Source organism: Herpailurus yagouaroundi, unplaced genomic scaffold (assembly GCF_014898765.1).
Source record: "Herpailurus yagouaroundi ecotype Mexico unplaced genomic scaffold, PumYag 187, whole genome shotgun sequence".
NCBI classification, from domain to species: domain Eukaryota; kingdom Metazoa; phylum Chordata; class Mammalia; order Carnivora; family Felidae; genus Herpailurus; species Herpailurus yagouaroundi.
This window is the reverse complement of record NW_024412418.1, coordinates 24765083-24777713: the sequence shown is the minus strand read 5'-3', so window position 1 is coordinate 24777713 and position 12631 is coordinate 24765083. Positions and strand designations below refer to the sequence as shown.

Genomic DNA, 12631 nt, shown 5'->3' with positions numbered 1-12631 from the left:
GAGGATGAGGGAAGACCAGAAGTGAAATTAAAGAAATATACTTTGAATTGAGGTTTGAAGATGAATAGTACCTAAAATAAGTTGAATAAGAGGGCTAGATGTGATTTTAAGCAGTGACTGCATATTATAATCACCTAGGGATCTCTTAATCTATTAATGGCAAACCCCATCATAACAAGGATCAATTGAATATCATGTAATGGGAAGAAGGATACTGGCATTTTTCAAAACCAGAATGAAAGGGGAGTAGGTGAACTTGGAAAGAATGGTGAGGGTTAAATAATTACTTCTAGTAGTAGACTTTTGATGATTTTCTTAAGAAAAATGGGAAACCACTGAATAATTTTAAGCAGGGCAGGATCATGACCATATTTGTTTTCTAAGAACATACCTGGGATTGCTGAGAAGACCATAGATTTGAAGAGCATGACTGGATGTACAGACATCATGGCTGGCATTAGAGAAGGAGAGAAAGAAGTAGATTTGTTAAATACGGAACTTAAAATGTAGATACTCAGCGTTTTGGTTATGATAGGAAAAGTGAAGCAGATCTGACGGATGACTTGGGACTGTGGCTTGAGCAATTTCTTTATTCATTCAGGGAACATTAATGAAGTAACTATTATATGCCACATTCTGGGGATAAATGAGAACAAAGATAAAAATGGGCAATATTCCCATGGGAGCAGAGAAACCATAAACATACAAGAAAAATGGCTATTATTAAAACAATAATTTAGGGGTGCTTGGGTGGCTCAGCTATTTAAGTGTCCGACTTCGGCTCAGGTCATGATTTCATGGTTCATGGGTTCAAGCCCCACGTCAGACTCTGCACTGACAGTATGGAGCGTGCTTGGGATTCTCTCTCTCTCTACCACTCTCTCTCTTTGCCCCTCCACTGCTGTCTCTTTTCCCCTCTGTCTTTCTCAAAAATAAAAATTAAAACTTTTTTTCAAAATAAAAAAACCAGAATAATTTATATAGGGACTGTGGCTAGGTAGTTATTTTAGCATGGGAGATTTGAAAGAAAGTGCTCTAAATGAAAAGGAGTCCATCATGGGAAGATAAGGAGGCAGAATGCTATCTGCAGAAGGAATAGCCAGTATGATTCTACTGTTGACCAGAAGAGAGCTAATTTGGGGAGAAAGTGGGATAGGGTTATGGGAGTAAAGATCATAAGATAGTAATTGAGGGACCCTTGACAAATACAAGTAGAAAATGTTTGAAATCTGTACTAGGACCCAATGAGGAGTCTGAACCGAAGGTAAATGCTTTAGTCTTTAGAGTGCAAATGCTAATATAAGCCATGTATGAGGATGAAACCACTAGACAGAATGAGGAAAAAAAGGAGTGTAGGAGTGAGCCTGTAAAAGGTAGGAGGGAAGAAGAGACACTTGCAGGAGTTGGAGGGAGGTGGAAGAGGCAGAGATGATGAGGAGTCACAGGGAGAAGTGGTTAGCAGGGGTAAAATACTGCCAAGGAGCCCAGGAAGACAAGAAAGAGGCTGATTCCATTGGAAGTTGTGGAGAACTTTCGCGAAAGCAATGAGAATCACCTCTCTGGAGAGATGACACACAAGCAAAAGGGACAACGTGAGTTGAAGAGTGATGAGGCAGCAGGAAAACAGGCAGCAGCAAATGTCATCACCTTGCTCTGTGATGGGAGGATGAAGAGCAGCGTCCACAGAGGGGAAAGAGCTCTCATGAGGTTTCGCTTCTCTCTTCCTTTTTTCTTATATGAGATGCTTAAATGATGGTGGGAGCATCTGGGAAAGAAAGGTGGAGACAGGAAGGAAAGCAGGAGGGGGAGGAAAACAAAAGGCTTACAACAGGAAGACAGGGGAAGTGAAATTGTGAGCCTGTCAGCAAGTATCAGACTTGTTACTGAAAAGTAGGAATACTTTTAAAAATTTTTTAATGTTTACTTTTGAGAGAGAAAGAGAGACAGAATGTGAGTGGGGGAGGGGCAGAGAGAGAAGGAGACACAGAATCAGAAGCAGGCTCCAGGCTCTGAGCTGTCAGCACAGAGCCCGACACGGGGCCCCACACGGCGCTAGAACTCACGGACTGTGAGATCATGACCTGAGCCGAAGTCAGACGCTTAAATGACTGAGCCACCAAAGCACCTCACAAGTCCCCATTTTTAAAATTTACATTCACCAGAGCTAAGCACTGAGTCTGGCAGAAAAGAGGTTTCAAGTCCTCATTATATTACGTGTTGATAAGGACAATTTCTAGACAAGCCCATCGTTAGTAGACAATGATTCATATTCAAAGGCCATATGAATGAATAGGTGTAAGGTTTGTATTTGTGTCCCAAGTACATTTCCAGATCATATGAGCAATTCATCGTCTTCTTAGACTTACTCGCATGAGCTACCACATTCTGTTTTCTTTCAGCTCTGTGCCACCAACTCGCAGAGAGTGACTTTGTAAAAACTCAATGTTTAAATTTCCTCTTCTCCGAAGAGTGACTATTCCACCTCTTGGAAAGTCTGGATGAAATAATTAAATAATAATGTGAAGTGTGAAGGTGGTGGGTGTGTTATTCCCTCCGAAAAGCCTGCCTTCATCAGAGAGAAACAGAATAGTGCCAGATTGGGAGCTTTGGACTCCAAGGGAGAAAGTAACCCTTCTCCCTGGCAACACCATCCCTTCACCAACCCCCTGCTCAGTAGCTGCAAGAAAATGAACTACTTTTATTTTGTTTTAAGTAGAGGTATAACAAAAGAGAAATTAATTTGAGGAAGTTATAAAAGAAGACAGTTCACGCTGCTTGAGAAAGATCTATATATATTTAAAGTTAATACATACAAAATTAGAAATGTTCTAGCTGTATGTGCACTTAGCTTGACATTTCCCTCATTGATGGTAGAGTTAATGCAGAAACATCCCTCTAAAGCATCTCCTTTATTTAAGTGTATTAGGCTTTTTCACATCTTAAAGGTTGACAGGAATGAATTAATAATCAGTGCTATGCCAGCTCTTCATGATGCTAATTTGAATTTTGACATAGCACCGCTTCCAGAATAATTCTGGCTTATTTGCACTCTGTTTCTATCATCTCTGGGTTAGGTACAAGTTACATAGAAGGTGCACTCAAAATAAGTTAACTCACTCATTCATCCATTCAACAAATGCTTAGTGAGTGACTACTGTGTGCCCAGCATAGAACTAGATGCTTGGTATACATAAATAAATAAAACGAAGATCCCTTCTTATATGGCACTTACATTAAAAAAAAGACTCGCTATTAGGAGATAATAAATACTGTAGGGAAGAGATTAGACAAGGTAAGAAGGATGAGGCAAGGACAGGCAAGTCATAGCGAGTGACCAAATGAGAGCAGTAGAGTTAGTGAGGGGGAAAGTAGTAGGAGAGGGTGGTGAGCAAGATACTGAGTGTGCGACTCTAAAGGGCTGTGTAGGTCACTGACAACACTTTGGCTTTCACTCTGAATGAAATAGTTACATGATCTGAGTTACATTTTACAGAGCACTCCGGCCATTATGCTACGAGTAGATTATTGGGGGCAAGAATGTGTGAGCAAAGGCTCTGTTGGACAGCACTACAGGAGTCCAGGCCAGAGATGATGATGGCATAGACCAGGGTGGGCGCTATAGAGAAGTGGAGAGTGATCAGACTCTGGCTGTATATTCTGTAAGGTAAAACAGATCAGGAACCATCTGGTAGTATGAAACCCAAGCTCTCCTGCTGTGGAGGTTAAACCCTCTAAGACCTCTCCCAACACATATGTCACTCACACGTTCTTCATGCTGTGACTCTATTCTGGCAACCAACATACCTAGGCTTCAGGGACCATGATGCTCTGAAGGAGAATGAGATCTCCATTTGTACCAGAATAAACACTAGCTCCTGAAAAACTTTTTTTTTTGGTCCCAGGAGCTGTCTGTTCAACAATAGAGACCCCTGCTTTCAAATTCACATGGAAACACTGGAGGGAATGCAATGATCAAATAGCAGTGCATTTCTCACAGGCTTCTTTATTCAGTCTTAAACCATTCTACACGTAGAATGTGTCAGTCTTGTATAGATTGTTTTTTTCTGACTCATTCATTTTCATGGAGGCCTCACTTCCAGATTCTGAGGAAAATGCTGAAAAACAACCCACTTCTCCCAAGGAAAAAGCAGTAACATACAGGTGTAGGACAATTTAAATATATATAAAGGAAGAGATGTCTTCCAAAGAGATTATAGTCTACAGAAATACAGTTTTATTACAATTTATACCCAGTTGATATTATCCAAAAAATATTTAATTCTTCAGTAACTTGATCCAAGTCACTCTGCTTTAGAGTTTTCCCCAAATTACAGGTTACTGGTTTTGTACTTGTATAATTGAAAGTCCTGTTTTTGAAGGCTTACAAAACCAAAGGGTAAAGATGAATCTGATAGTGTTTTATAAGAAAAAAGAAAAAGAGAGTGCTGGACAAAGATTCTAGTGAAGTTTTGAAATTATCCATTAGTTTGGTTAGGGTCTGATATAAGAAGCCTGACCTCGACAGGAAATGAACAGATAACCTGTTATACTTGGGTACTTTCTATGTCTGGTCTTTCATAACACTCACACCAGCTCTGTGAGTTAAGATCATCGTCTCCCTTTGTCAGGAGAGAAAATAGAATCATAGAGGTTAGGTAATTTTCTCAAGCTCACAGAGTAAAGTAAATGGTAAAGATGGAATTTGTACTTAAGTCTTTGTGATTCCAAACACTATGTTCTGTCTACCATACCATGTAATTTCTTCTAAGTGGGCAATTAGGATTGAAGAAATTTAAATTGTGCTTGGTAAGTGAAAGGCAAGTTGATATAACACCAGTGGCCAACACCATAATTTTAAAAGAAGAATCTTTTGAATATAAGAACTTTTGTATGGCTTAAGCAGGAAAAACTATAATAAAACATGAAATTCTTTCTTCACTTGCCTCAATGAAAGAGTCATTTAAATGCCTATGCTTTTTCTGTCTTAGATTTTCTTGATTCTATCACTTCTGCACAGAAACCTTTCAACCAAGTCTGGAATAGTCACTAAAAAGAACCTAGAGATAACATCATAATCGTTCTCCTTTCTCTTTCTAGCTGGGTAAAAAAATACATATTTTAAACAAATAGTTGTTTGAATAAATTAATGCTCACTTTAAAAAAATTTTATGTTCATTTATTTTTGAGAGAGACACACAGCACAAACAGGGGAGGGGCAGAGAGAGAGGGAGACACAAAATCTGAAGAAGGCTCCAGACTGCAGGCTGTTAGCACAGCATCTGATGCAGGGTGCAAACTCAAGAACCGTGAGATCATGACCTGAGCCTAACACACAGGCTTAACTGACTGACCCACCCAGGTGCCCCAAATTAATACTCATTTTAAAAAATTCTACACATTATTTTCCCAAGCAGAGCTAATGTGTATGACCTTGGTCTGAATTCAAAGGCCTGTTGATATTTGACACATACTATGTCTCCTTCTGTCATTGTCCATTTTATTCCCATCATTCTTTACCTAATATTTAAAACAAACATATTTTAAGTAAGAAAAGCCTTTGGAAACTGTACTTAAGGGCAAGGATCTTTTACTATTTTTCCCTTGATGATTTGTAAGCAAAATAGAAATACTTCAATAAGCTATCAGGGAAAAAATAATCCATGTTCCAAAATTTTGGAAATTTAGTTTATTTTTCACCATCTTGGATATTTTTAGCAAGTATATGCATATTAAAGTTTGTCAAAAGTCCTCCAGGGAGAAACTCTAAATTTTTGTGGCCATGAAATACCCTGCCTCTTTTTTTATAGTACTCCATAGAACAATAAACTTTGGCAAATGCTGGTGTGTAAAAGTGTCTGCCCAATGGCAATGATGCCCTACATATGAGTATTAGTCTGATGATTATCCCATGGCTCTCTAATAATACTTTTTGTATTATTATTTGTATTAATATTGGTAATACTCATTTGAAATATTGTTTGGGCAAACTTGTGAAATTAGCCACATCTAAAACATAGGGCTTCATGAATGTATGGATATGAAACATTAGTTTAATTATAAAATATATATGATTTTAAATTAAACTGATAAATTTCTTCTATGCTTTTGAGATTTTAAGATTGTTATGTTTCTTGAGAAGTTCCATCTAGATAAAATTTATTTACTTTCATTTATTTAAAAAAATTTTTTTTTTAATTTTTTTTTTTTTAATTTTTTTTTTTTAACGTTTATTATTTTGGGGACAGAGAGAGACAGAGCATGAACGGGGGAGGGGCAGAGAGAGAGGGAGACACAGAATCGGAAACAGGCTCCAGGCTCTGAGCCATCAGCCCAGAGCCTGACGCGGGGCTCGAACTCACAGAGCGCGAGATCGTGACCTGGCTGAAGTCGGACGCTTAACCGACTGCGCCACCCAGGCGCCCCTAAAAAAAATTTTTAACGTTTATTTATTTTTGAGAGACAAAGAGTGAGTGGGAGAGGGGCAGAGAGGGAGACACAGAATCCAAAGCAGGCTCCAGGCTCTGAGCTGTCAGCACAGAGCCCAACCTGGGGCTTGAACTCAGGAATCTGAGCCCAAGTCTGATGCTTAACTAACTGAGCCACTCAGGTGCCCCATCTAGATGAAATTTAAATAAACAACATTAACCAGGGGCGCTTGGGGCTCAGTCAGTTAAGCCTTGGACTCTTGGTTTCTGCTCAGGTCATAGCTCAGATCCTGGAACCTACTTCAGATTCTGTTTCCCTCTGTCCCTACCTCTTGCCCACTCGTGCTCTCTCTCTCTCAAAAATAAATAAACATTAAAAAATTTTGTCTGGAGGCACCTGGGTGGCTCTGTCGGTTGAGCATCTGACTCTTTATTTCAGCTCAGGTCATAATCTCACAGTTCATGAGTTCAAGCCCCGTGTCAGACTCTGCACTGACAATGTGGAGCCTTCTTGGGATTGTCTCACTCTCTCCTCTCTCCCTGCCCTTTTCTCTCTCTCTCTCTCTCTGTGTGTCTCTCAAAATAAATAAATAAAAATTTAAAAAATATTAAAAAAAACTTTTGTCTGAATCAAAGGCACCCAAATTTCTATGGATTAAAAGGTTAAAGTAAGTGTGCAAATTTGACAGCTCTCTAAGGTCATGGACTTGCATGATTTATATTCCATTTTTCCCAGGATTTAGCGACTCAATAAAATATGCCAGAAGAATAAGTGAATGAATTAATGAATGACTGGTGGCAACTGTCAGTGGTTTTTATTCCCTCTGAGTAGGATCATGATAAAGTTTGCAATAAGACTACCTTCATATCCCTGACTGGCTCAAGACTTTTCTGATTGGGTATTCTGGATCTTGATAACAGTCAATATAAGAAAATGCACTAACTCACATAGGTGACTATTTCTTGTATGCATGCAATGGCATTATTACATTTTTATGAAGGTGTTGCTGTATTGAGAATTGTTATTCATATAAATCCCCTTTAAATCAGTGACAACGGTTTATGTGGAGACAAGGTGATGGTGTTTCTTCCTTTCAAATCAAATTGTGGCATGGTATCATCAGCTCTGATTCTAAATAATGGTGCCTGTCTTTCTATCCTTTGCAGCCAGCTGTTGCAAACCCTGATATCATGTTTATTAAAATTCATATTCCATGGGACACGCTGTGCAAGTATGCAGAGAGGCTGAATATCAGGATGCCCTTCAGGTACTTCCGAATTTTACTTCATTCTATCTCAGTACATATTAAGATGAGTCTGTTTTCTGCAAAACTTTAGAGCAGTCCATGTAACTCTTTCTATAGAGGAAATGCTTTTTCTCCCTTTTTATAATAAGTTGGGCACTGTTTTTTTCTTTTAAGATGCTTGCCAAATGTGGTAAACTTTATGGTCCCTTGGATGCTTCGTATCATTTCTCGGTGGACTTACCTAGAGGGAGGGAAAAAGTTGATCCCAAGATTAATCTCATTTCTTATTTCATATGGGTTGATAAAACTCTTACTGTTTTTGTGGAAGGCAGGAAGCATAAGGATGTAGCATCCATTTGTAAACAAATGCAGTGTTTTTTTGTGGTGTAACAGTTACCAAGAATCATTCTTCAGTTGCAATTCAACCAGGTGGCTTTTCAGCTCTGTCCTCAGTACCAGAGTACAAAGGGAGATGAGAAGCCTACTCCATTCAACGACTTTTCCATTCTTCCTATAGGCAAACAAAGATTGCATAGACATGAGTTTCCTTATATTGTGTATAAGGAAATCTGTTATATGTAGAATGAACCACTTCCTCCATAATTTCTCAAAGTAAAATTCAACAGTGTTCCTACTGTGTGCAAAGATACAAACATTTATGCTTATTTGGAACTCAATGTGCTTCATCACTGATAAGAGGGTTTAGAAGGAATATCCAGATATCAGTAAAAGAGCTTCTAAATAATGAATATAAATGAACAGTAAGAGCACAATGCAAAAATATAGAGAAATGTGTCAGACCTGGTAGCATGGAAGACGCCAGTTCTGGTAAGAGTGCTGACCTCCTCAAGTCTTATGACAAGCTTCTGTATTATTCAAGATAAAATATGAGATAGTGATTCCATCTTTTTAAAGTTTCTTTGTAATGTTTATTTATTTCTGAGAGAGTAAGACACAGAGTGTGAGCAGGGGAGGGGCAGAAAGAGAGGGAGACACAGAATCTGGAGCACAGTGCCTGATGCAGGGCTGAAACCCACAAATGGTGAGATCATGACCGAAGTCGGATGCTTAACAGACTAGGCCACCCAGGCACCCCTGTGATCCTATCTTTTTAGTCATTTGAAACACCTCAGGCTTTGAAAGATGCAGACACAGTCATTGTCCACAAAACAGAAATTAAGCATTGGCAACTACTGAAGAATCTTACTGCCACTGTTAGAATTGGATACCTAAATTGGCTCATATTCAAACTTGGCTAAGAGTTTAATAGTTCTCTTTAATATGATATTTAAGAGATAAGCAAATAATACCTCAAAAAGCTTGGCAAGGAATAGTTAATATTTTTTTTAATGTTTTTATTTATTTTTGAGACAGAGAGAGACAGAGCATGAGCAGGGGAAGGACAGAGAGAGAGGGAGACACAGAATCCAAAGCAGGCTCCAGGTTCTGAGCTGTCATCACAGAGCCTGACTCAGGGCTCAAACTCACAGACTGTGAGATCATGGCCTGAGCTGAAGTCGGACGCTCAACCGACTGAGCCACCCAGGTGCCCTGGCAAGGAATAGTAATATTAACAATAAAAATCATAAGACGATAAAGAAAAGTCTTTCTAATTCTTCAGCATGTATATAAATGATAAGATATACCTAAGAGAACCTGAAGTCTGTACATTTCTATGAATCTTGGTTCCTAGAAGCAAATAAGGGTCTATGAGATGTTACTTGTGTTATGATTAGATAGTTTGAGGTCTACAAAGGACTGCTTTCAATTCAAGTCATTTTATTGAACTAATTTTGAGAGTATAGCTTGACAAGTATGTACTTGTAGTATTCTACATTTCTTAACTTCTGAGGAATTTTACCCCTTTGACACTGTGTCATCTTCTAAAAAATCTTGAAATACTTGCCTGGGATATATTAAAGGTGATAATGGGAGAGTATTTGTTATTTGCTCTATTTTATTTCTTCTTATTTGGTTTGAACATATTCACACGACATATAATCATGCAGAATTAAAACAATGTCATAAATTTTAACCTATGAAATTAAAGAAGGATTTTACAAATAGTTCTGTTCAAACATTGCACAGATATGGTAATTGATCACCTTTGTTTATTTATGATGGAAGTCAAATTTCATAAACTATTCTGAAACTCAACTTGAAAATATTTTCTATGAGCTTTGAAACTCATATAAGACTTTTTATACCTTCCACTTCTTATCTTAAGATAATTGAAAAATGTGTAAAGACATTCCCTGAAGTATCACTTAACAATTATGGGAAATGGAAATATCTTCTATGTTCAACAGTAGAGGATTTCTGTATATTTCAGTAGAGGATTTCTGTATATTTCAGTAGAGGATTTCAGTATACTCTTGGACTGGAATATAATTCATTTATGAAATGAATGGGTATACAATTTCTTAATGACTATAAGGAAATAGTAAATAATAAAATTTAAATTATATGTATATATTATGATATGTAATTACTTAGTGTAATTTCAACAATGTAAAATGCATTGACATAAAATAGGAAGAAACTATAATATGCTAAAAATGACTGCTCCAAATGGGGGATTGTGGGTACCATTTATTTTATTTGTTTATATAATTGCAAAATTACCGATTTTTAACAAATTCTAACTTGACTGCATGATGTAAACACAGGATGCAAAAGAAGTAGGACACTCAGGGGATCCTGAGTGGCTCAGCCTGTTGAGTGTCTGACTTCGGCTCATGGCACGATCTCACATTTCATGAGTTCAAGCCCCATATCGGGCTTGCTGCTGTGGGAGCAGAGCCTGTTTTGGATCCTCTGTCCTCCTCTCTCTGCCGCTCCTCCACTCATGCTCTGCCTCTCAAAAATAAACGTGCGCGCACACACACACACACACACACACGCACAAAGTACAACACTCAAGACAATGACCTAGTGTCTGATATCATGATGAAATTGCTAAAAAGTTTCCAAATTCATCTTAACTAATCAGGTGCCTTCATCCTTCCCTAGTCCTGTGATCTCACCATTGTTTCAAAAAAGAGTTGTAATTAAATTGATGTACAAACCAATTTCCTCTTAGATCTAAAAGGAGGAAACCTTTGAAGTCTATCACAAAGTGTCCCATTTCTGTGGGTTTCAGCACTCAGGTTCAGTTCAGAATCAGTAAACATTGTGTGTAAACATCTCACCAAGTGGGGTGTCTGGCTGGCTCAGTCTGTAGAATTTAATTCCTTTGTTTTCTTTTTCTTAGAAGTTCATTAAAATAAAGGTTACCTTGCCGGATTGTGGGTGTCCTCGGTTGGTATGACGTAGAGCTTAGGTCTCCAGGCTGTGCGCCATGGTGTCCTGACCCAGGGTGACTTTTGGAGGAAATATTCTGTTCAGATAGATATTGTTTTCTTTTTTTAAGTGATATTCATTTTTTTTTAATTTCCTGGTAAGACTGCATTTGAAAGAAGAGTTCTGATAGATCCAAAGAAAGAAATATGAAAACCCTGAAATGTAGGCCCTTACTATTTCTTCTTTTTGATGTTGTGGCCGAAATTTCTTCTTTATAACATGTTTTTAAAAATAATGTTCACATGGGGTGCCTGGGTGGTTCAGTGGGTTAAGCGTCCCACTCTTGATTTCGGCTGAGGTCATGATCTCATGGTTTGAGAGATCGAAGCCCACTTCGGGCTCTGTGCTGGCAACAAGGAGCCTGCTTGGGCTTCGTTTTTCCTTCTCTCTCTGCCCCTCCCCCACTTGCACTCTCCGTCTCTCAATAAATAAACATTAAAAAAATAATAAAATAAAATAAAATGTTTACAATGGCTACATACTAAAACTTTTGGAAAATACCATTGGTACTTTCATAATTTAATAACATAAATATTAGAAAATATGCAACATTTCCAAAATGTATCAAAGGAATACTAGTTTCACAGGTTCTTAAGAAAAAACTATCCCGTAAGCAAATTTGTTTCTGAACTTTTGAGTTAAACAGTAAGTTTATTTATTGTAGATTCTCATTCTGCCTTTAAAGTACATTATAATCACCTGGGAAACAGTAAAAATCAAATCTCCAGGAACTCTCCCCCCAGACATCATGGAATATTAATTCTGGAAGAGCAGGTATATACATTGTTAACAAGCATCCCACAGGATTCTGATGCAGATGGTAAACAAATATTGTCTTGGCAATTTTAATATTTTAATAAATCTTACCATTTTTAAAAGTTAGTTATATAAAGCACCCTTTCCATTTGATGATGGGATTTTTTTATCTTCACATCATGGTGTTCTTGGGAAAACAGTTTGACAAATCCTGGAACACAGAGTTTTCTTGGAACGCTTTCCAGAGCAGTTTAAATAATGGATGTAACATTAACTCCTTAGTAACTTCTCATTTATTTTTAAGGTGCACATGAAAATTGGCATAGCCATCACCTCGTAAAAAGAGAATGCTACACAAGCATGAGCTAAATGGCAAAGTGTTTTTATAACGGCTGATTCAGTTTCCACTTGTCAACTGTAACCACATTTAAGAACATATATACTGACTTAAAATCAAAATATGCAAGAATAACAAAGAACTTAAACAGGAAAAACCCATATCTCTTTTTAGGGCAAAGGTTTTTAAAAAATTTATGCATAAAAAAATTTACCCATGTTTGGCTGTCCTGCATATTTATTCAGTGTTGAAACCTACATGTTATGTTTCACAAAGAAAAATTGCAAATTTATTCAGAATAAATTATTAGAGTTATAATCCGGTCTGCAAAAGTTTTCTGCTTTTTGTATGAACATGAAATTTGAGCATTTTATCTAAATTCTCTGCTTAAATATATGTGTAGAATTTTATATACCTAAATATTCTAGCTATTTCTTTTTCTCATTACTATTTCAAAGTAAATATGGCCTTGATGTCTCAAAACTACCCAAGAAAAATTCAGAGGATAAAAATAGTTCAAATTT

The 12631-nt window shown here is 37.5% G+C and overlaps 1 protein-coding gene across 3 annotated transcripts in view; it reads left to right on the top strand.

Annotated features, from left to right (window-relative positions):
* ANO3 (anoctamin 3) overlaps nt 1-12631 on the top strand; it is a 422003-nt gene that overhangs the window by 299188 nt on the left and 110184 nt on the right. For all 3 annotated transcript variants that reach the window (XM_040495589.1, XM_040495590.1, XM_040495592.1), the window contains one exon: nt 7593-7693. In XM_040495589.1, the coding sequence (XP_040351523.1) occupies nt 7593-7693 (101 nt within the window). The remainder of the gene's footprint in view (nt 1-7592; nt 7694-12631) is intronic.